The sequence below is a fragment of the Cyprinodon tularosa genome, unplaced genomic scaffold (genome assembly GCF_016077235.1).
Source record: "Cyprinodon tularosa strain WSP-4 unplaced genomic scaffold, ASM1607723v1 ctg491, whole genome shotgun sequence".
NCBI lineage: Eukaryota > Metazoa > Chordata > Actinopteri > Cyprinodontiformes > Cyprinodontidae > Cyprinodon > Cyprinodon tularosa.
In genome coordinates, this window is record NW_024039220.1 from 396,794 (window position 1) to 418,736 (window position 21,943).

General features: G+C 36.2%; 2 protein-coding genes across 3 annotated transcripts; both read left to right on the forward strand.

Moving 5' to 3' along the window:
• Positions 1-1,266: 1,266 nt before the first annotated feature.
• Positions 1,267-5,307, forward strand: LOC119794788. Of its 2 annotated transcripts, none has more exons than XM_038302501.1 (7): positions 1,267-1,338; positions 1,481-1,708; positions 1,835-2,128; positions 2,215-2,274; positions 2,642-2,746; positions 3,921-3,967; positions 4,053-5,307. In XM_038302501.1, the coding sequence occupies exons 1-7, from the start codon at positions 1,281-1,283 to the stop codon at positions 4,158-4,160; spliced, it is 900 nt and encodes a 299-aa protein (XP_038158429.1). In that variant the 5' UTR covers positions 1,267-1,280; the 3' UTR covers positions 4,161-5,307. The 2 variants fall into 2 exon arrangements, with proteins under 2 accessions (XP_038158429.1, XP_038158430.1); XM_038302502.1 differs by having other exon boundaries at positions 1,838-2,128.
• A 5,567-nt stretch (positions 5,308-10,874) lies between these two features.
• vrtn (vertebrae development associated) lies at positions 10,875-15,999 on the forward strand. The gene is made up of 3 exons (XM_038302499.1): positions 10,875-11,009; positions 12,929-13,260; positions 13,368-15,999. Exons 1-3 carry the CDS (start codon positions 10,988-10,990, stop codon positions 15,117-15,119), a joined length of 2,106 nt encoding a protein of 701 aa, XP_038158427.1. The 5' UTR covers positions 10,875-10,987; the 3' UTR covers positions 15,120-15,999.
• The last annotated feature ends 5,944 nt before the right edge of the window (positions 16,000-21,943 follow it).

The window sequence follows — 21,943 nt, forward strand, 5'->3', positions numbered from 1 at the left end:
AATGTCCTAGTAAAAGAACAAACCACTTTATAACCAGTTAAAAGTTTGAAACAATTGAAGAAACCTTTTTTTAGGAGCTTCTTGGAGCAAATTAGGACTGCAATTAACAATTACTGCAAATTAATTAATCTGTGATAATTTTATTGATTTATTAGATAGCAAAAATTGCCTTAAATAAAAATGAGTACAGAATTTAAACCAGGGGAAGCTAAATCTATGCCACTTGAGGACTGATGGGTAGAAAATGTTCACAGACAAGAAGCGTTTCTCAGTGTTTAAACAGTCCTGTGTATTGGTGCCTTCTTCCAGGATTTTCTCCTGGCTAAATCTTAGTCCTTGCACTTCTTTCCCTGCTGTAGTGTAAAAATAAGCTATGAGTCTTATGGTTTGTTAAAGCTGAGGTCTAGGTATTCTTTAATCTTAATACTGTTTGTTCATTTTTTTTTTAAACCTTCCCTATTAGAATTTATATTAGGAAAAAAATCACAATAAGGTTTACTCTTTTTAATAAATCCTGCGACCTCTCTATTTTCTTTGTGGTGTCAGTATGCAAATTACACTTCAGATTTGTTTTAGTAAAAACTAACAAAACTGTGTTCATTCCTTTTCATCTCACAGTTTTGTGGCTCAAGATGTACTAATGCTTTTGCAAGGCATGTCAATAATCTACAAATATGCAATCAATGTATGATTTGGTCTCTCACAAGATGAAGGCCAGTATTGAAACCTGTTTATAAGAGCCGATGTCACCGGGGAATTTCTCCAATGTGAGATCAATGAAGTTCTATTTTATTGTGTTTTGCTGTCAAATAAACAAGCATCCAAAACTACAAAAAAATTGAAATCTAAGTAATCTTTTTCTTGAAATTAATGTATTTTTTCTTGAACTGAGGAGGTAAGTGAGGCACTTTCTAAATGGAACAAGACAATTTACATTTAAAATAAGAAAAAACATTAGCATTGTCTTATTTCAAGTGCATATTATCTAATTATCTCATTTTAACAGTAAAGATACTAATTCTATTAGCAAATCCTCTTATTTGCCTACTTGAATTAAGGATAAATACACTTAATTTAGGATTTTTTTTTTTTTTACATATTTCTAGATTGTTTTTGCAATGAAGCTGCTTCAATCTTGTTCTGCAACGCATCAAAAGGACAGTGAACTTTCAGGGACGATTTGTTTGCATGTTTGCTAATACAGGAACCGATGATGCTGTTAACTGTTAGCAACAACTGAACCTCAGATGTCAGTTTGACAGGACAGATTTGCAAACAGGATGGCTGAGATGGTTTATGCTGTGACGAGGATGCTTCTGTTATATTTTATCAGATCAGGTACTGTGAAGGACATATATATATATATATATATATATATATATATATATATATATATATATATATATATATATATATTATCCTCTGTGTTTATCTCTGTTATTGTTGAGTATCATTTTAATTTCTAGAGTTCTTTCTGCAGGCGTAAATGGAAAAGATGATCGGATGTTTTTAAGAAGGACTTTTGATACATTTCCATGTGATAATATTTGCTATGACATCTGGCATTTCAACACAAGAGGGAGAAATTATTACTTTGCAGTAGTTCATAATGCAGAAATCCAGACGTCTAACCCTGAGGATGATGGCTCAAAGTGTTTTCTACATTTCAAAGTGGATGATGGACATCTTCGGTGCCAAAAGAATCCAGGTGTGCTACGTTGAATCCTTTTTCACCTTTGGAAAAACAAAATGTGCAGACAAACAACCCGAAAGCTTGAGAGTAAAATTAGGAATCTGTTCTATATGGAAATATATTCCTTTTTTTTTCTCTTAGCAGCTTCAGATTTAATCCTTGCACCTGGAGAGAAATTGTCGCTGCAGTGTGTACTTCCCACCCACCTCAGGCATAAACACTGTAATAATCAGCAGTCATACATCAGCCTGATGTGGGTGGATGAATCCAGCTCCAAAGTAATCCCAGACTCCCAACTCCAGATACAGCAGAGGTCTCCCTGTGATGTCACCCTGACTATAGCGCTGCAGAGTCCCGCAAGCAGGAGGTTCAAGTGTCAGATGGCCGTGAATGAGCAAATCCAGACTTCTGATGAGTTTTGGATCAGAGTGCAAGGTTTGTTGGCTGTCAGCCACAATTTTGATTCTTTTTTTTAATGACAAAAACAGCAATTATTTACATAAAAAAGTTCCCTTTTGTAGGGCCTACTGGAAGAGGTGGAGGGAAAGGCCTCATCTTACAGCCTAAAGCTGATCTCCAAGGTACCCTACACTGCAAAAAGTCTTTTTTTCCCCTTAAAATAATCAATTTATTTTTAATAGAGGAGGTTGGTAACACACTTTGCCAATAAAACAAAGTAAATTTCATTTAAAATAAGAAAAACTATGGGATTGTCTTATTTCAAGTGCATATTATGTAATTATCTTAAATTTAAGAGAAAAGAAAATACTTATTAGCAAATCATCTTATTTACCCACTTAAATTAAGGATAAATACATTTTAGAAAACGTTCTTATTTCTAGATTTTTGCAGTGTAGTGCTACAGGGTACTTTTAAAAATATGTTTCAGGCTTACAATGAATCATTCCCCATCCCTTACAGTAGGTTATTTAATTGTTTTTTTATTAGGTCACAGCATGGGCACTATTGGGGCTGCTGTGGGAGCACTAGGCTGCATGGTGGTGACAGCTCTCGTTGCTGCATTTGTTGTAAAGATAAAAAAAACAAGAAGAGGTACGTTTTTCTGAACCTCCTTAAACTAGTGCCAGAGTGTGATGAAATGTCCACTTAGAAAAATTGTAACATGCATGTCATACATGTGGTCACAATAGGTGTCACCTTGCACAACTGTTCTTTTGTGGTCGTGAAGTAAGAAGTGAGCTTCCCAATTTTTTTTCTTTTTTACTGCTTAAAGCTATGTTTTGTAATCTGTGAATATTTAACACAATTTGGCTTTAAGTGACTTTCCAAACCATGTTAGACTGGCTGGAAAAATGTTCCCCCCCCCCCCCCCCCCCATAATTGTTTTTCCATTTTGTGGCAATAAAATGAATTTAGCTTGTCTAAATTTGTTATGAGGTGGAAGCGAAAGGAAAAATTGTTTTCGATATCTTTAATGAATATAAATCAGACAAGTGCGTTTGTGTTTAGGGCCTCTGAGTCCATACTGTGTAGAAGTACTCTCTGTTAACCTTTTTGCTGCAGGTATCTTTGGATGCGTCTCTCCCTCAGCTTTGCACATATAGTCGGATGTTTTTGTCCACCCTCAGCTGGTTACCATATTGGTTTTCTGTGTTCATCTTTAACACATTAGACTCATTGTAGCTCTGGTTGTACTTTTAAAACCGTGTCCAATAAGCTCTCCTCCACTTATATTTAGCTCCATCCATCTTCCAATCACTTCTGCCTGTCTTTCATGACCTTTTCTGTGCAAAGGCATTCCCACATGATGCATCCAGCACCATATTTCACTGTGGGCATGACTGAAAAATAGTCTAAGTATTTTACCTTATACAGCATTTTCCTTAGAAGTTGATTTTTTTTTTTTTATTATCTGATTTTTCTTGTTGCCCATATTTGTTTTGTCCCCTACATGGATTGTAGACGATTAAAACAAAACATCTAAGGCTGTCTCTAAAAATGACTTTCTTCTTCCTATTCCTGCATGAGGGTAGCATTTGTGGAGTACAAAACTAATAGGTATCCTACCAGGCATTTTCTCTGACTGTGGATCTCTGCAGCTCCAGAGTTACCACATGAAAAAATATTTTGTGTTTTAGACTCCACCCTCTGAGTTAAGTTAGTTTTCCAGCTGTTGTGCCTGATTTCCTCTGTGAAAACTCCTATAAAAATTATACATACTGAGAAACTGATGGACGTCTTTTGTTGTAATGCTTTTCATTTTCAGACAATCAGATAGCAAACAACTCATGTAATTTGAACACTGGTGACTCTGTAAGTATCCCCCCACCCCAGACTCAATAGACATTTTATATAATCTAAAAAAAAAAGTAAGATTAATGAGATTGTTGGTGTCCAGGCTCCAGGTGAGGTGATCTATGCGGTCATCACTCTTCCTACAGGCTCTGACAGCATGCTGCTCCAGGAGTGTGAGTCAACAGAATACGCTTGTATCAAATACCAATAGAATAAAAAAGCTTTTAAAAAACTGGCCTAGAGCTGCATGTAGTGTAAAATTGATAAGTTTGTTATCTCCATTCTTGTTGTAGTTGTCAGGTTGACTATTTAGGTCTAAGGGAGTAAAAAGAAACAGTGGCTGTTTTTATAAAATGCACTTGCTAATGTGAATTTTCAAGAGGTTTTTTGAGTGAAACTGTATGAGCAAATATAACTTTCTGATGTCCAATGCCATATAACCACACTGAAACTAGGCGGTGCCTTTATGTGTAATATGATAGAAATTCTACGGTTTTGGAAAGTATCCCAAAAAATACACAAAATGTGGAGTTTTTAAAGGAATTTTTTTCATGTTTTTTAACTGACTTGAATTGCTATGACATATGATGTGTTAATCTCTATTTAAACAAAATGTTGTATTGAGACGGAAACATTGTGCCAAAAATACCTGGGCTTAAGGTTTTATCCCACATCTTACTAGGGCCCTAAAAATGGGACGAAGATCGTATAACCAGGAGCTAAAGTGACAGGAATCTGATCAAAAATATTTCAGCATCAAGGGAAAAAAACAAGTATGCTCTTTTAGGACATTTTGGGATTAAGGCTAAGAAGAAGCATAACTTTATGACAGGTGCCGGTGATTTTTTCACCTCTCAGTAGTAGTTTTGGTTATTTTGTGGAGATATTTTATATTCTCTTGTTGTGCTGATGATTTAAAGTTACTGTCTATAATATACTAATGTTGTGGAAAAAATAATATGTGGTTAAAGAACTCCAACAATACTATTTGTTCAGTTTTATTGTTACTTTGATTTCATGAAGGTCTAAATCTGTTATATTTAATTAGTGGTCCAAATGGGGAAAAGTCAACAATTGATTAAACAGTATTTTCCTATACATTTACATGGCATTTGATCTTTTTTAGTGTTATACATATCTGTTCTTCAGACATTTCGAACTGTAAACAAAGTAAACTATTAAAAAGCAATTAAGAGTAGGGGTGGAAAAAGGTTTGTGGAAAATTTCACAATGAAATTAGGCTGTGTTAAAATGGTAACACATGAAGGGAGCAAAATCGAGATTGGAATTAATCAAATGTCATAGTAACCCAAGACTGCAGACGTATCACAGAAATCATTGCAGCTTATCATTTAAAGGAGCACGAATAGCTGTTTTCACAAAGGCAGTCTGAATAAAGAAAACACAGTAGGACATCACCCCTTACTGCCCGGATGGATTTAACATTTAGAGAATAAAATACATTTTTATTTTACAAGGGTAAATTCATATGAAGTGGAAATACTTTAATTTTAATGTACCAAAAACAATAAATATAAATATATGACTTGTAGTATGCATATTAACTAAATATAATGCAGGTTGGGATAACTCCGGCCACTAGGTGGCAGATAAGCTTTCATTATATGTAGTGAATATGTATTTAAAGAAACTGGTATCCAGTATATGGTTTACTTTACAAAAATCACTTCTATCAACCAAGTCTCTATAACTCACTGGAGCATACAGAAGTTTATAAATGCAAATGTCGTCATTAAACTTTACAGAAATAGTCTGTTTGTACCAATCACACCATCCTATGAATTATTTTGGTAAAGAAAAACATTTGTATAGTATAGGTCATCAGGTAAAATTAAACCAGCTGATAATTTTTTGGACATTTTTTGCACATAGGAACAGGAATATTCATCGATTTTCAATATATTTGACTTATATGTTCAGTATTTATTCCCTATACCCTTAATCTGAATTCAGTTAATCCGCCTTATATTTCTGCCTCATTTATAAGCATTAAAGATAACAGAATACTGCTTCCTATGAAATACTGTGACTTTTATGGAACTGAACTGGAACATAAGGGCAAATATGCATTAAACTGGTGATTTTAGGGTCTGTCTATGATTCATTTATGCAACTTAAAGCTGAATAAATTGGAGTATTTGATCAGTCTGGCTTGTTCCCCAAACATTTGCAAACCCAGGTAGGGGGGCTTAAAGACTGCTGTGAAACCAGACACACAACAGAGAGCTGAGAAGATTTCATAAAGAGCTGCTCTGATAGTGACGTTTGGATCAGTATCCTTACTTTGAATGTTCTGTTGGGAACCAGGTGTAAAAATCAATCTGTTTGGTTGGATCTTCATTAGGGAGTAAGTATGTACCTCCTTTTCAAACATGCTGAATTACCTTTACACATGGCCTACAATCCTGGCTCCTGTCCTCACATGTATTTACTTTCCCATGCACACACACTCACACACACCTGCGCACACAAGAACAGAGCCCCACACAGCCACAGCAGGTAAGAGACTGCCGGAGCCGGTCCCAGTGTTGCCCTATTTGCATTTTAAATGCTTCCAGCAAGCCCACTACTGTGTTCACAGTGCAGCGCAGCACAGCTAATCTACACACCTAAGATGTGTGATTGGCCATAGACAGGAATCTATGGGGGTTGAGAAGATGGAGCAGACTCAAACAGGACCAGCAGGCCCACACACTATAGAAACTGTTTCTGGGTTTATGTAGAACCTGATGTGGGGCAGATTTCCATGGGTTAAATTGCTTGGATATAAACTTTTTCAAAATGGCCTAGGAGGAATGAGAGAAGGTTTTAAAAGTTTGTTGAAATGGCAGCCAGGCAAAAAAACAAACAATAGAAAAGCATAGAAATTAGAAAAATTATGTATGAAGTGACCATAAATCATTTCTATAATATCATGGATCACTAACTGATGATAAGAGAATCGGAAAAGTTTCACTGGGATTTACTTTGGGTACCCTTAAGAATTGGTAAGAAATGATGAAAAGACTGGATTTAGAAAGCATGTGTCTATTCCAATAGCTTTAAATTACAACCACATCCACTCAATCATGCTTTCAAACATGAACACAGAAGACAATTTACGGATAGGTTCCTTACATATTTTGGCATGTGACAGGAAGAAGCTGGAATCAAACCAACAACTGCTACTTTGGTTTCACTAAATTCAGATACAATCTTCTGTGCTTAATAAAATCCTTTATATTATTTAAACATGATCAGATTTTTGATGAATTGATGAAAATGAATGCATAGTTATTGAAATAAAATAAGATTGTTCTCAAAACCAAGAATCGGACAGCGTTTAAGGCTAATTATAAACTGCAAAACTGAGAATTTTGTTCTTGTTCAAGATGTGGTAAGAGAATGAACTGTATTACAGAAATGTTCATATTTTTGTTATTTTCTTACTGCTTTGACAAACCGATTCACAAAGCTACACTGCAAAAAAAAAAATGAAATGTAACTAATTCAATTTTTCTTTGAATAAGTGCATTTTTCTTTAATTAAGCAGGTCAGTGAGACACACTAAGTGAGATTTAAAAATAAAATAAAAAAAAAACTGCATTTTCAAGTACAAAAATACTAATTCAATTGGCAGCTCATCTTATTTACCGGCTCAAATTAAGGATAAATAAACTTCTTTTAAAAAATTTGCTCTCATTTATAGATTGTTTTTTGCTGTGCATCCATTATATTTCTTACATTTTTTCACTGTAAAGATAATTCCACACCAGATATAAAAAAGGGAAAATCATTTCCACTTTTTTACTACATCCAAATACTACCCAACCACAACAGTTGTGAAAAAAGGTTTTGCTCAGATGACATGCTGAGAAAAAGCAGCAAGGAACTCCCTAAACAAGAACAAATTTCAGGCTTATCATGGAATATGCTGCTGCCTTTAAGCTAGTCCTAAATCCAGGGATTCCATGTACCTTTAAATTTCAAGTAGTTGGTCAATAGAGTCCACCTGTGTGTAATTAAAAAAAAATAGTACAAATACAGCTGTTCTGTGAAGGCTTCGGAATTATGTTAGAGAACATTAGTAAACAGGAAAGTTTAAGAAGACCCTTAGCTATCTGCCTAAATGGAACAGTCGGACATGAGTTATGCACTGCAGAATTCTGTCATTCATAGAAGACTGTGAAAAAGAAAGCCATACAAAGCTTCATTTAAATTTCCAGAAGCCATGCAGGGGTAACAGAAAGCATTTTTAGGAAGATACATTGCCCAGATAATTGAATAACAATAGTAATTGTACTTGTATTTGCAATTTAAAGCATGTTAAATTGTCCATGTACTGGATTGTGCTATACAAATAAAATAGCCTTGCCTTTGCTTGCAGCCGTGCATTTGATACATACGGTACATCAAAAATGAACACCCCATATCATCCTGCAAACTCCATTGATACATAGAGGTGACAGCTGCACAATATGGGAATTCTTTCCCTTAGCAGTTGCATATGGGCTATGAGTGATGCAACAGAATTAAATATGGTTTAATTAGGAGAGACATCATGTTGGAAACTATGTAGGAATGAAAAGTCTGTAGATGGCTACCATCACAACTGATGATTAAGGCGATTCTTCACAAGATACTCTGCACAAAATCTCTCCAATCTCACAAAGTAGATGCTAGGTTTGGAACAAGGAGTTATAATTAAACAAATCACAGAGTTATCTCAACAGCAAAAGGGCGAGACCCTGAAAAGGGAAAAAATCCCTACCCCTACACACAAAACTTTGATTCATTGTTTACAAGCAAAAGCTGTAAAATGCATGTTTTTCATGCAGCCTAATTGACGTTAGGGCCAAAGCCTTGAACCTCCACAAACTCAGGCACCAGTTTGTCTGCCATGGCCTTGGAGCTGATCAGCAGGGGCCAAATGCTGTGTTTCCTTAGAGTGTTATGTGTGTGTCAGAGGGTCTACAGTGGGGGTAGTGGGGGTTGGGAATGTGCTGCTAGTGCTGGGATTGTTGTGCATGTGTGGAACAAAAGGCGTTGATTAGAGAAATCCTGCAAAAGGGAGTAGGGGAGGTGTCAAAAGTGATACAGTAGAGAAACCCTCTGAGCTGGAGCTCAGGTGCCTTCCTCTGGTCTCATAAAGCTTGTGCCCACACCCCGTCTGCACATTCATTCTTCTAATCAACAAACCAGCTTTCATACGGCCTACTGAGAACGGACTAGAGAAATGACCTGAACAAGTTTACAGGAAAAAATTTACCTTTTAAATTTGGGTTTAGGCTAACTTTAACAAAAGTTAAGTGCATACTTCAATAAAACACATTTCTTCCTTTTTTGTGCATCATACTCATAATAAAAGTGTATCATTATTAAAGAAGCATTGGTGTTTTTTGATGAGCTACAACGTTTAAAGCCCAGGTGGATCATTTAGTAAATAAGGCAGCCCATGCATTCAGGTACAAATTGTCTCTAAACTCAAACCTAGCAGTTTTAGCAAGGATTAGCCTTCAAATCAATCTTGGAATCCTGTTATGTATCATGCAATTAACCCTTCCCCAACTAAAACGAGATCTAATCAGTACTAATACAAATCAACAAATTCTAGTTCTACCCAAATATTTTAATAAGTGGTTCCCATTTACTCTTAAACCATTGAAAACTTCTGGGAGCACCACTGGATTTGAGAGTTTATGAGTTCCTAGGTACCTAAAAGCTACCTCAGATTGAGATACACACAAAAAAATTGAATATTTAGACCAGATTTTGATCAATCTATAGGTACTCCAACTACCAATCTATTTAGATTACTTTTATTCAAGCGTGTAACTTTGTGATGAAAGTAGGTGGGTGATGGACCTACAGTTACTCGACACAAACGCTTTCAATGGGGTTTGTTTTTTCCAAAAATGAGTTCAAACATATATTTATTGAATGCTTTCCTATTGTTGAGAACACAAAAGAACCAAAATAGACTGATATTTATATTTATGAGTAGTTAGACATTAATGTATATTTAAAAAAAAGGATGAATAAAAGCAGATTCCGATGCCAACAGCAATATATCATGCCTCCCTTGTTTGAACACAATCTCAGTTTTATTCATCCATCCAGAAAAATGTGGATTGATTGATTGGATGTTTTCCCTTTCAGCTACATCAGTGATTATCCTCCTTTAAATGCAGCAAAATCAAACTTAGAAATATGTCCCACATATTGGTGAAAGCCAAAGTCTATTGAAATTATTGGTGGGGGACATGTCCACACAAGTCCTTCAGAAAGTTAGCCTGTGCTTTTATTCAAATTACACAATTTGTGCATCATTAGGCAAGTTTTTTTTATAAAGCACAATGATACAAAAGGTACAAGGATAACTCAAATTGCTTTACATGAATTAATAATAGAAGGAAAATAAAACAAGGAGAGGTAAAAACAGGTAGTTAATCAAAATAGCAGAGTTAATGATACATCAGCTGTGTGTTTTAGTTTGATATAAAAATATAACATAAAATAATTATTTAGAAAATAATAAAATATTTCTTGTTATGGAGGTGGGTCAATTGAATAGTTTAAGCTCAGCAGTGAGTGCCCCCTGCTGCAGACAGGACTTTGCAAATAACCTTGGAAGTGACCTGTAGACAACCAGCTTTGAGACAGAACAAAAAACATAAAAGTGTTGATAAAATCCTAAAAGCACCGATACCTGCAAGCATTGACCCGCCTCTCACACATTGGCTTTTGTTGACACTTCACATTGAAATTGACCCTGGCTCTACTTGAGGGGGAGGAGGAGGGGGACGAGGAGGGGGGGATTTCACAGTGCAGAAACAGAGGGCAAAAAAAAAAGGATAGGATGAAAAAAGGTGATTCGGCGATTGACAATTTCCTGATGGGAGGTTCCTCCTATCAGCCCCCAACATCGGACAGGACCCTCCGGAGCTGCGTGCAGGGGATGGACTAACTAACTAACCCACTACCACCTCTCGGACGGTGTATCCTTCCGCCCTGATTGTGCGCGACTTCTTGAGACTCATGTTAGTCTCAGGACGCCCAGGTAAGACATTCAAACTTTCTCCTGATGTTTCTGCTGAAATTATCGCCTATTTTTATTTAATCAAACCAACTTTCTAAAATCTCTTGAAACTAATCCCAGTCACTGCATTGCTGCGAATTTTTATAACAATATTACCCCGCGTAATGCATCAGTCTTTATTTATAGAGCGTTTTTCTGTTCAGACTGCTTTACATCTGATTAATCAGGGGGAGGGAAAAAATTTTTTACTAAACCAACAGAATATTGCTAAACAAAGCCAGGTAAAGGAAAAATGAACTGTACTTTAAATTTACTTAAATAACAGCTGCTGTACTTATTGTTATGATGATTAATTTATAATGAGAGCACTGGAGGTAGAGATTTAACTTCAGGACCCACTGTCCTACATGTTTGAGGGGTTTCTCTGCCTCCACACACCTGACCTGAATAAAAAAGGTAATTAACTGGCTTTTGCAGCATTTGAGGGCTGTGGAGGAGGAAATGCAATCATTTGAATCAGGTGTGCTTCAGTAGAGACGCATCTATAACATAAAGGGCCCTTAGAACCAGGGTTAAGAACCCCTGATTTAAGATCCTAAATAAGCAAGAAATTAGAATAAATAATACTTTTTGGTTACACTTCAAACCAAAACAAATTGCGCAGTTGATAGAAGGTATTTTATCAAGACAAAACAAATTAGTAAAGAAATCCTTCAATATCTAATTAAGGTAAAGTAAAAAAAACAGATGAGGTTAAGTTAGACTTATCATAACCGTATTAAGTATTAAGCATGCTTTTCAAAATTAAGTCTCTCTTGCCCTCATGACTTAAGAATGGCTGTATTGGGGACCTTGGCCTTAAAAAGAGCAATGCTTCAACACAGATAGTTTGATCAGTATAAATTCACCACTTTCATAAAGCATCAGGATTTTTATTTCCATAAACGCTGATCTAATAAATATACACGATTGTGTCCATACATAATCTAAAATATCCATTATATACCTTCAAATTGGTTCTAACATACACCAGTAACAGTTTCAGAGACTTTTTAAGTATAATATATGGTGTCTGTGAACTTTACCAGTATTAAGCAGCTGGATTTTATAGTACTTGTAATGTTGCTTTCTTATTCTTTTTTAAGGAACTGTGAAAGCTAAGATTTTCTGCACTTTTATGCTCACATAGGGCTGAAAAGAAAAAGATTTAAAACCAGCAGTTTCCTGATTATAAAATGTGTCTTAGATAAATCTTTTTTTTTTTTTAGCATGCAACAAGAAACCTAAACCTGTTTGTTTTAGAGTTTCATTTTTTTATTTGAATCTTATAGAAATGTTCTGCTTCATTATGAAAATTTCCATTTTGAAGGTCATTGGCAAATGTTAAAACTAAGTCATTTTCCAACAAACTTTCCTGCCATCCATGCCAAAATCTGAAATCCATTTAAAAAGTGCAGGAAGAAAGTGTGGGTCCTCCAGAGACAGGGCAATTTATTTATCGAGTGTCATCTTCATAGCTCTGAAAAAGTTTTTAATGGTTTTCAGATAGAATCTGGATCTATAATTGAGTGTTGAAGAATTCCATATTTCTAGAGTAATGTTTATAGAGTCTATTTCTATGCCTTTAGTTTTTTTTTTTTGATAGATATTAAAGTCTATTAAGAAAATGTGTTGGAGATGCTGATAAGTTTCTTAGTTAAGCAGTGGACAATGGCATGGAAGATCGAAAGAAAGCCTAATTATTTAAGACAATGGCTCCCGTACTACTTTAAGAAAGCTAACATGACCTGTTCTGCGGGTAGGCTCACGTTAAGGGAAAAATGCTTTAATAAACAGTAGTGCTCTAGGATCCATTGAAGTAAAATGAAATATGCTACAGTCGGTGCCTAAATGTGGGGTTTGTTGATGATAAATTGTCTTTTTTTTTGTCTTCTCGGCAGCTCTCCTCAAACCTGCAGGTATGATCCCAAGAAATGAGGTTGTGCTGTCCGTTCTGCGAGAGCTCCAGGAGGCCACAGAGAGCTCTGGCCTGGACGCCGTGACCAGAGTGGCCATGGGAGTAGAGCGGGTCTTCGCTCCTTTCCAGCTCCCTAAAGCGCCCTGTCAGGATTTTCCTGAGTGGGTCCATGTGGACAAAGCAGCCCAAGCTCTGTACCCTGCTGACGCGCCTCAGGAGCTACTACCTCTGAGCTGTAATGGAGAAGGCAACTTACTATTTGATGCTGTGAGCACACTGCTTGTGGGTAACACCGGACTCAGCCTAGAGCTGCAGGTTAGCTGACAATACAATGTTTTTTATTTAACCAGTTGTTTTATTTTTTATTTTTTTATCTTTTTAGCTATCTAATAACAGTTTCATTGATTTTTTCCCCCTTACAGGTAAGGACTGTGGTGGAAATGGTGCTTTGGAAGAGATACTACTTATCTGGGATGATTGATTCTAAAATGATGCTCCGAGCTGTACGATTTAGTCTTAGTGCAGAAGAGTCTGAAGACATGCTCAACCTGCCTGTAACCGTTTTGGAGGCCATATTTGATGCAGATGTGAAAGCATCCTGCTTCCCTGGCTCCTATGCCAACATGTGGCACGTCTATGCCTTGTCATCTGTCCTTCAGTTCAACATCTACTCCATCTACCCCATGTTCAACCTCAAGATTCGACCCTATTTCAATCGACTAATACGCCCCAGAACCTGGCCCAAAGACTCGGAGCCACAAACCATTCACATAATGTGGTCTGGGGACATGCAGTCAGAGTCCTTGTTCAGGCCCAAATACTTTGTCTCGCTCGTTCAGGCAAGTTTACTTGTGTGTAGAAGCCCCCAAAGTGAGGAGACCACATCTCCACACAGGAGTGAGGAGCTGCTAAACCAGGAGTCGCAGCTTTCCTACCCAAGTCTGAAGGATAAGTACAACATCACCAAGAGGACTTTCTACCGCTGGAAGAGGCAGACGCAGGAACACTGCAAAAAGCCAGCAGTAAGGTATGAGGCCAAATACTTCCTCCAGGCCTGCTTCTTGGAGGGCAAACTCATTCCCCTGCACCAGTTTAAAGAGTTTTTCCCTGAGATCTCTAGGTCATCGTACTACAACTGGAAGCACGAGCTCATGAAATCTGGTGGCCATTTCTCCACATCTTCCTCAGCTGGAGAGATCAGCCCCGGAGAAAGCACGGAGCAGGAGGTTTGGTCCTCACCTGAAACCAAACAAGATGAGTCAGACCACCATGACAGCATTGCAAGTATGTTTGGCCTTAACCTGGGCAAGATGGATGCCGAGAGGGCTCAGAATGTAGCACACATGCAGGAAGCTAAGCGTTGTCTACAGAACTGCATCGCCATGAACACTTCCTTTCCGTTCAGGATATTCAAGAGAAACTTCCCAGGAATTTCACGATCAACCTATTACAACTGGAGAAGAGAAGCTCTGCTCTTCAGTCGGGGATACAAAAGCACCATTGTTAGCAGTGAAGAAAGCTCAGATGCCGACAAGAGTCAGAGCCCAAAAGATCAGTTGTTGGCACTACCTGGCCTTACTCAACCCACTGCACCAAGAATGAGAGTCTGGAGAAGGAAACACAGAAGTTTCAGGCTGGCCTATTTGAGTAAAAAGCAGCTGAGAGAAGCTGCAAAGTTGTACGTTCAGAAGTCCAACTGGTCCTTGACAAAATTTAAGATCAAATTCCCCTCCATTTCATCATGTTTCTATTGGCTTTGGCGTAGCAGCCAAAACCACAAGACAAAGAAAGTAACTGTCACTCAGAATGCAGAGGTCAATGTCCCCAAGAGCGAGGAGAGTAACGCCAACAAGATGATGGAGAAGCAGGATGAGCTCCCATTTGTCCACATCCCCCAGTTCCTGGAAAGTTCCGCTGTGCCTTCTTTTGACGCCCAACAGTTAAATCATCCCATCCCCAGCAGGGTGCCCATGGATGAGCAGATGTTTTCACTGGATGTTGTTGCTCTTGCCAACTTCAAGGCCAAAGCCAAACTCTTCCTCCAGCAACGCTTTGAGGAGAAGTCCTTCCCCACATTCAAAGAATTCCGATCTTACTTCCCATTCACCGCTCGCTCAACATATTACATGTGGAAGCGAGCATTGTACCATGGAGTGTCACTGGTTCATGGCTAAAAGGGTAAAACTACTACTATTCTTAACTACCTATGGTGTTAAATCCATGTAACATAAATTAGCTTAGTGTTTAAACTGCCTCAGATCGTTCCTACCTCCTGGACATTTGCACATGTGTGAAGAGATACCAAGTTGTAAGTCTTTTTAAATAGTTGTTTTTTTTTTCTTTTCTTATAAAGCTGCTTTTCTTCGATTCTCTTGACCCTGACTTTTGTACTTTGGGCTTGTGAAAAATTAACTTTATTGTTGTGTGATTGAATATGTTTTGTATACAATGAAAAACATTTACTGCAGCATTAAAAGCTTTTGGTTTCTTTACAGCAATTAGACATTACTCATCTTTGTTCAGATATCTCAACTCTAAGCAGTGATAGTTTGATTAGAATCTTTAAGTTACAGAATGAAAAATATTCACATGGTGCACTGAAGCTTAAGGTGATTGTGCAAATTATGGGAATCTAAATGCCTATTTTTCATGAAATCTTTACATTAATTTGTATTCTCACTCTAGATTTGCACTGAAATGAAACATATTATGGTACTGAATGTAGAGCATAAACCATTATGTACACTTTTGTTAAGTGGTTTCAATTTCTGTTTACAAGTGGAAGAAACTTTAATCGGAATATAGATGTTTTTTGGGGGGTTTTTCTGCATCATTTTACTACCTATCCCCATAAAGAGTGGGAGACTTATCTGTATAAGCTACTTTTTTTGGACCTGTCTTTTAGTCATTTTTTTTCTTTTTTTTTCAAAGACGAGCTAATGCAATAAACCGGGGTTATTTCATTTTACATTTATTCTTGATGTATTTATTGTTTTTTGTAGGCTTATTGTTTTAGAAAAACACTGACATTTTCATTTAAATAGCTCTGTAATCTTCAGCTATAATAAAAGGTCATTATGAATTAACAGATGTTTTTTCTTTGTGTACACCTTTATAGAAGAGCATGTATGTAACCACTGAATATGATTGTTTTAGGTGCAGATGATGCATAATGGCATATGCAAGGCAGAGAAGGTTGAGTTGCAGATACTTTGATTTATTTGGACACGAGAATACAGTCCAAAAAGAGTAAATTATAACTGTAAAAGAGCAAAATCCCTTTGTAGTAACTCCCCATAGCTACTACAGGGTTTGTTTGACCTGAAGCAGATCAACAGAATAGCTGTGAGTGCTTTTGTGTTCTTCTCACCGTCTCCTCTCTGTTGAACTATTGTGATTATGTTAATCGTGAGGAGCTGCAGGGACAGAGGAGGAGGGGCTAATTGTATGTATGCATGGTGCTAGAAGTGTTTGAGATAAGGCCAAGAACATCTAAGAGTTTCATAGGTTGGGGCGAGAGGGGTATACAGAGTAGCCACGGGGGAAGGGTCCATGTGTATCTTTTTGTCTTAAGTCCCTTAAGATTTCAGTGAAAGGTGTTTCTTTGTACAGAAACTGAAACAGCCCATAAGTAAGCTAGACTGAAATTAAATTTGATCAATCACAGATACCAGCTCTAGTTTCAGTCATTCCAGAGATCCTTTCAAAGTTTTGATCGGGTCTTCTGGGACTCCAAAACTGTCACATGATGCACATGCACTGCTCATGGCAATAAAATATATATTATATTTCGATAACATTTGGAAATAATTTGACAGGTTTATTACACATAGTGAACTATGAAAACATGCTTACTTTGTCTTGATTGACTCAAAAGGCCACAGCTAAGAGGTTACCAGTTCTAGAAACTTAAATGGAACAAAAAAAAATATAAAAGAAGCACATGAAACAAAAGAAAAGCAGGTTTGAGAGGAATCCGAATCAAAGCATATACTCAAGAGTTTTGTGGGGATTCATGATGCATGGACTGCAGCATGGCTGCCAGTTCCACATCCATGTGTTTGTTCACTTCGGAAGCACAGTTGTAAAACACCGGGATGATGTTCAGTTCTTCAAATTCCTTTACACAGATGTAAATAAAACTATGTTACTTGGAATTCAGGTAACATGTTGCAGACTTGAAGAGTAGAGCGGTCAAGTGTTTAGTGTACAGTATCAGTGATGATACTATATAACATCTGGCAGTGTTGGTTCACAACTTTTTTATGAATAAAAAAATCAGATCAGTAATTTGCCAAGAAATATTAGAGCCAGTTCTGCTCACAAACTTTATAGACATACTTGTTTCATTTACCAGCAGACATTGGCTCCCACCCAAATGGGCAAACATTCCAAAAAAATATTTGATATCTATGTTATAACTATGCCTGACAGCAAACTGGCCAGAGCTTAAACCCTGAGGGAAGTGATGGAATAATATCATGTGGAGGATGAGAAATGCTAAGCATGGAGATGGGGTCGCTATTAAAGCCCGAGTCAGGGCCACAAACGGGCCCCTTCTAGCCATGCAATAATTAGGTGATTCAACCTGGAGGACCCCAAAACATGTTTTTAGAGAATATATATTCCACATTTCTACCATATAACTGTTTTTAAATAGGCCTTACATATTATTCTGGTAGTCTGTAAAATGTTTTTTTTTTTAATTAGCTTTAAGTTAGAATCCTTAAAATTAACATACATGTATAACCAGGTGTAAATACACACAAGGTTAACTTTTTGAATTATTTTATTGGATATTAACAAAATGATATCTTAATTAAATGAAAAATATCTGTCAGTCCAGAGCCACTATTTAGTTGTAATCTTGCAGTCATCTCCCCAGAAGAAGGAAAAATAAACAGCAAATACGAACAAAAAAAGAAATCCAGTTATGGATACACACAAATTCACATGAAATCTTCAATGTGACATTCAGGATTTTGTGCTGGCATGTCCTTGGAAACAGCAGTTTGATCATTTTTCGCATTTGACAGCTATATCATGGGATACAATCCGAAAGTCCCATTCTGCTTTCTTCAGTATGAACCAAGTTCATTTTCATAATTGTAATAGAAAAACATTTCACTGGAGCTGTGCTGCTCTACACTTTTCATTTCTTAATAGCCTCAAAATAATGAGGGCTGACAGGGGAGCTGATGTGTTTCATGGATTAGCAAACTACTGCTGCCATAAGAAGTCAGAGCATTGAGGAAGACCGGCATCTAATGGATGCCAGGCTTCTTCTCTAACCTAAACACACCTGAGCAACTCCTGAGGCTTTAAGTTAGCTGCCAATTAACCTGACAGGAGCAGTGATAGGAAAAAAGTCTGTGCAACAGAGCACGGTAAATGAAAAAGAGATGGAAAAGCTAAATTTTCTATTTAGAAACTTGAATATGTCACCCAAAAAAATCAGTTGTCACCAAATTAACTTAAGATATGCTTAAAAGAATATGGTTGTTAGGGACCTAAAATAGTCCTAAATAGATTAAAGACTGACACCACAGGGGCTGCAGCGTTTCTCAGGAAAAAACCTGCATGTACACATATTTCCCACTGGGTGGCAATGGTTTTCCTGAAATAGGAGTCCTCAATTTAATTTATTTCCCATTTCCCCCTCTTTGGCTTTACAAATATGTAAGCATTGTGCCTCAGCAAAATGCCGAGTTGTGTTGATTCCTTTAGTAATAATGTTATTATTAAAACATTATATAAATAAGACTGCTGTCAGTAAATGTAAAAAAAAAAACAGATTGTGCTTCAGTCCGTTGCTGTTTTCAATGCAAAATTATCACATCAGCATTTTGTAACATTTTCAGTCTATCCTGCTAAGCTGTAAATTTCATTTGATCCAGACAAGCCTTGGACAGCAAATCATTATTTCTACAACTATTTTGTAAACTTTACCTTGCTGCTGAAAACACCTGAATTTCCACACCATGGGATTGTAATGGTTTATTCTTTTCTATTCTATTCTATTATCTAAAAGCACATGTAAGGAGATATGTTTATATCCGCTTGCAGCATAATTCTCTCTATTCTTATATTACTTAAGCTTCTTTTTAAAGGTTAGCCTTTTAAAAGTCTTTCCACAAAGATGCATTGTGGAAAACCTGATATCAGGTATACCAAAATAACTTTAAACTGTATGTATCTTACTGTACAAAAGGTAAAAATAGTTTTATTGTTATATTTCAGTCTTTTTGACTGTTTTCAACAGCTAACCGCCTCAGTCACATGCACCTAATACACATATTCATGAATGCTTCACCTGAAAAGAAATGTGTGGGTTCAGAATTTTGCTCAAGGCTGATTCCATATGTATGAAGCGGATACGCTGGGACCTATGTGACCAAATTCCAATGAGAATTGAAACGGCAAGAGTCCTGTTTTAATGGATAATGTGGATAGAAATTCACAATAAGAAAAATAATTAAATAAAGTTTATCCAGTGGAAATTATATCCATATTTCCCTTACAATTCGGACCACTTATTGTTGGGTTAAAAAAAGGTTTTAATCAAGACATTAATGCCAGAGGGTGGAATACAAAATGTTTAGGATGATTCCTCTGTTTTTAGACCCAATTGTATCCAAGTTTCAGTTGTCTAACCCAAACCAATCTCCTGAGAGGAAATTAAATTGGTAAGGATGTTAAGAAGCAATCATAGAAGTACCACCACTTATCAGGATATTAAAGCTCTTCAGAAGATAAGTAACCTTTCTGTTTAAAAAACAAACAAACAAAAAAAAAACCGGAAGGAAACAACAAAACAAACACCTGCAACAAAATCAACACATTAAAAAACATTATTAGGTTTGGGGGCGTAAAATTAGACATTCAAACCTCAGAACTATGAACATGTGAGAACGCACGGTGGTGGTAGTTTTATGGTAATGATCTGTTTTATTCTCAAGTGGTGCTCATGTATTGCATTGAGTGGATAGAATATCAAGCAGGATGAGAACATCCACATTTTTTTTTTTACTTTTCTTCAAGTCCAAAGCAATACAATGATACCAAACACACAACAACTACTACAGCTACTTTATTTATTCATAGAGCAATTTAAAACAAGCATGGTTATGACAAAGCATTGAATATATAAAAGAAGAAAAAATAAAATATAAAACACATCAAAACCATACGAACAAAAAATTAAAAAGAATAATTGAAACAATCCAACAGAACAACAACAAACACATCTAAACCAGTTTTAGTGTAGACAAAGTATGCTTATATAAAGCTCTTACTTCATGCCTATTGAATGTGTGCTGTATGCTTTGACGTCTGATCTATGGTAGTAATCCACCAATGTATCAGTTATGATTATAATTAATCATATATTTAGCTGGAATATTCTAGAGGTTTTAGATTGTTATCTCTGGTGCTTATGATCAATTTGCCAAATAGTGCAGGGTGTGTACAGCATTAACTAAAACCTGTATAATATAACACATGAAAGTTCTAATAAATCAGTGCCAGCCAAATATGTATTCAATATGCTTGTAATAAAATAATCTAAATGTCTGAGGATAAATAAATGCATAAAGCTTAATTTGAATTACCTGGATATAATAAACCAAATTTTGCAGATTCATTGTCATAGAAATCCCCAAAATGTAATTAAAACCCAGAAACGCTGTCTTTGCTTAGAACTCCAGAATATCCCTGTGAGAATTACTCTCTAGAAAGGTGCTTTTTAAATTTAGGATTCAGCTAAAGGGACAAGAAGCTCTTTTGTAAGTTCTCCATGAGTAATGTGCAATTTTCACGCTTAATTATGCATAATGTTGTTCACGAACACACTCACTTCCTTAGGGCACAGCGTGCTAGATTTTGTTAATGCAAACACAGGGAGGAAAACATTAGTTAATTCAGTCAGAATATTATTCATTTAGTGCTTCCATGTATGACGGTTATAATTATTTCCCTCATATTTAGTTGTGATGTACTTCAGAGCTGTTGGTGCGTTAATTATCTTGTTTAATTTCCTAAGAAATACATTTAGAATGCAGATCAGAGATCTTTTATTCTCTGATGCTTTTTTTGCAGTTGAACAAACACGGGGACAAACAATGTCTTTGTGGAGAACTATCAGCTGCAGTTGCTGGAACCTAATTTTTCCTTCGTTTTTTAATAAATCTAGCTGTGTATCCTTACACAGCTTGTTCAGATATAAGATTTAAAATACATGATGAAATCAAAAGGATGATCCCTTGATGCAGGTGTATAATCATGTAAATATGGGTTCAGATAAGTATGTATGAAGATTAAAAGTTGCAGCATTTACCTGCTTCACTCAAGTGATTGATGTCAGATATCTCATTGGTCTGTCCTGTGGGTCTGAAGCTATGGGATAACAAGGGCAATATATCTGCATTACCCTTTATTTTAGTTTTCTTTATTTCCATTAAAATATAATCCAGAAACCAAATCAAGCTGTAGATATATACAAAAAAAATAAAAATTAATAAAATTTGAATAAAAAAGAAATCAGTGAGTGGCAAAACAGCCCTTACATTTTTTACGCACATGATGTTTTTTAACAACTGGACTCTAAAAAGGAGAATGTATTAAAGAAGAAGCTTAGAGTTATACAGAATTAGACATAGTTTTACAAAGTTGTTACTACATACTGACCACCACATGTGTAAACATAATCAATTCACAACCTAAAGATAGGAATCCTGAGACAAGACACTCCTAATCTGCTTTTCTTTACTCTTTTAAGGATATACACTTATATTAAATCTATGTTGTAAACTCCAGTTTTGGGTTAAATATGTAACTCAGTCCCAATTTAAGGTTTTAAGCATTGAAACTGATTAAATGTCAAAGTTAGCTATTATTTTTAAAATGTATTTATTCTCATTTATTTATTTATTCATTTCAGGCAATTACATGCATTGAAACATGCAAGTGAATGTAAGTTCATCAATTCAAGCTTATGAGT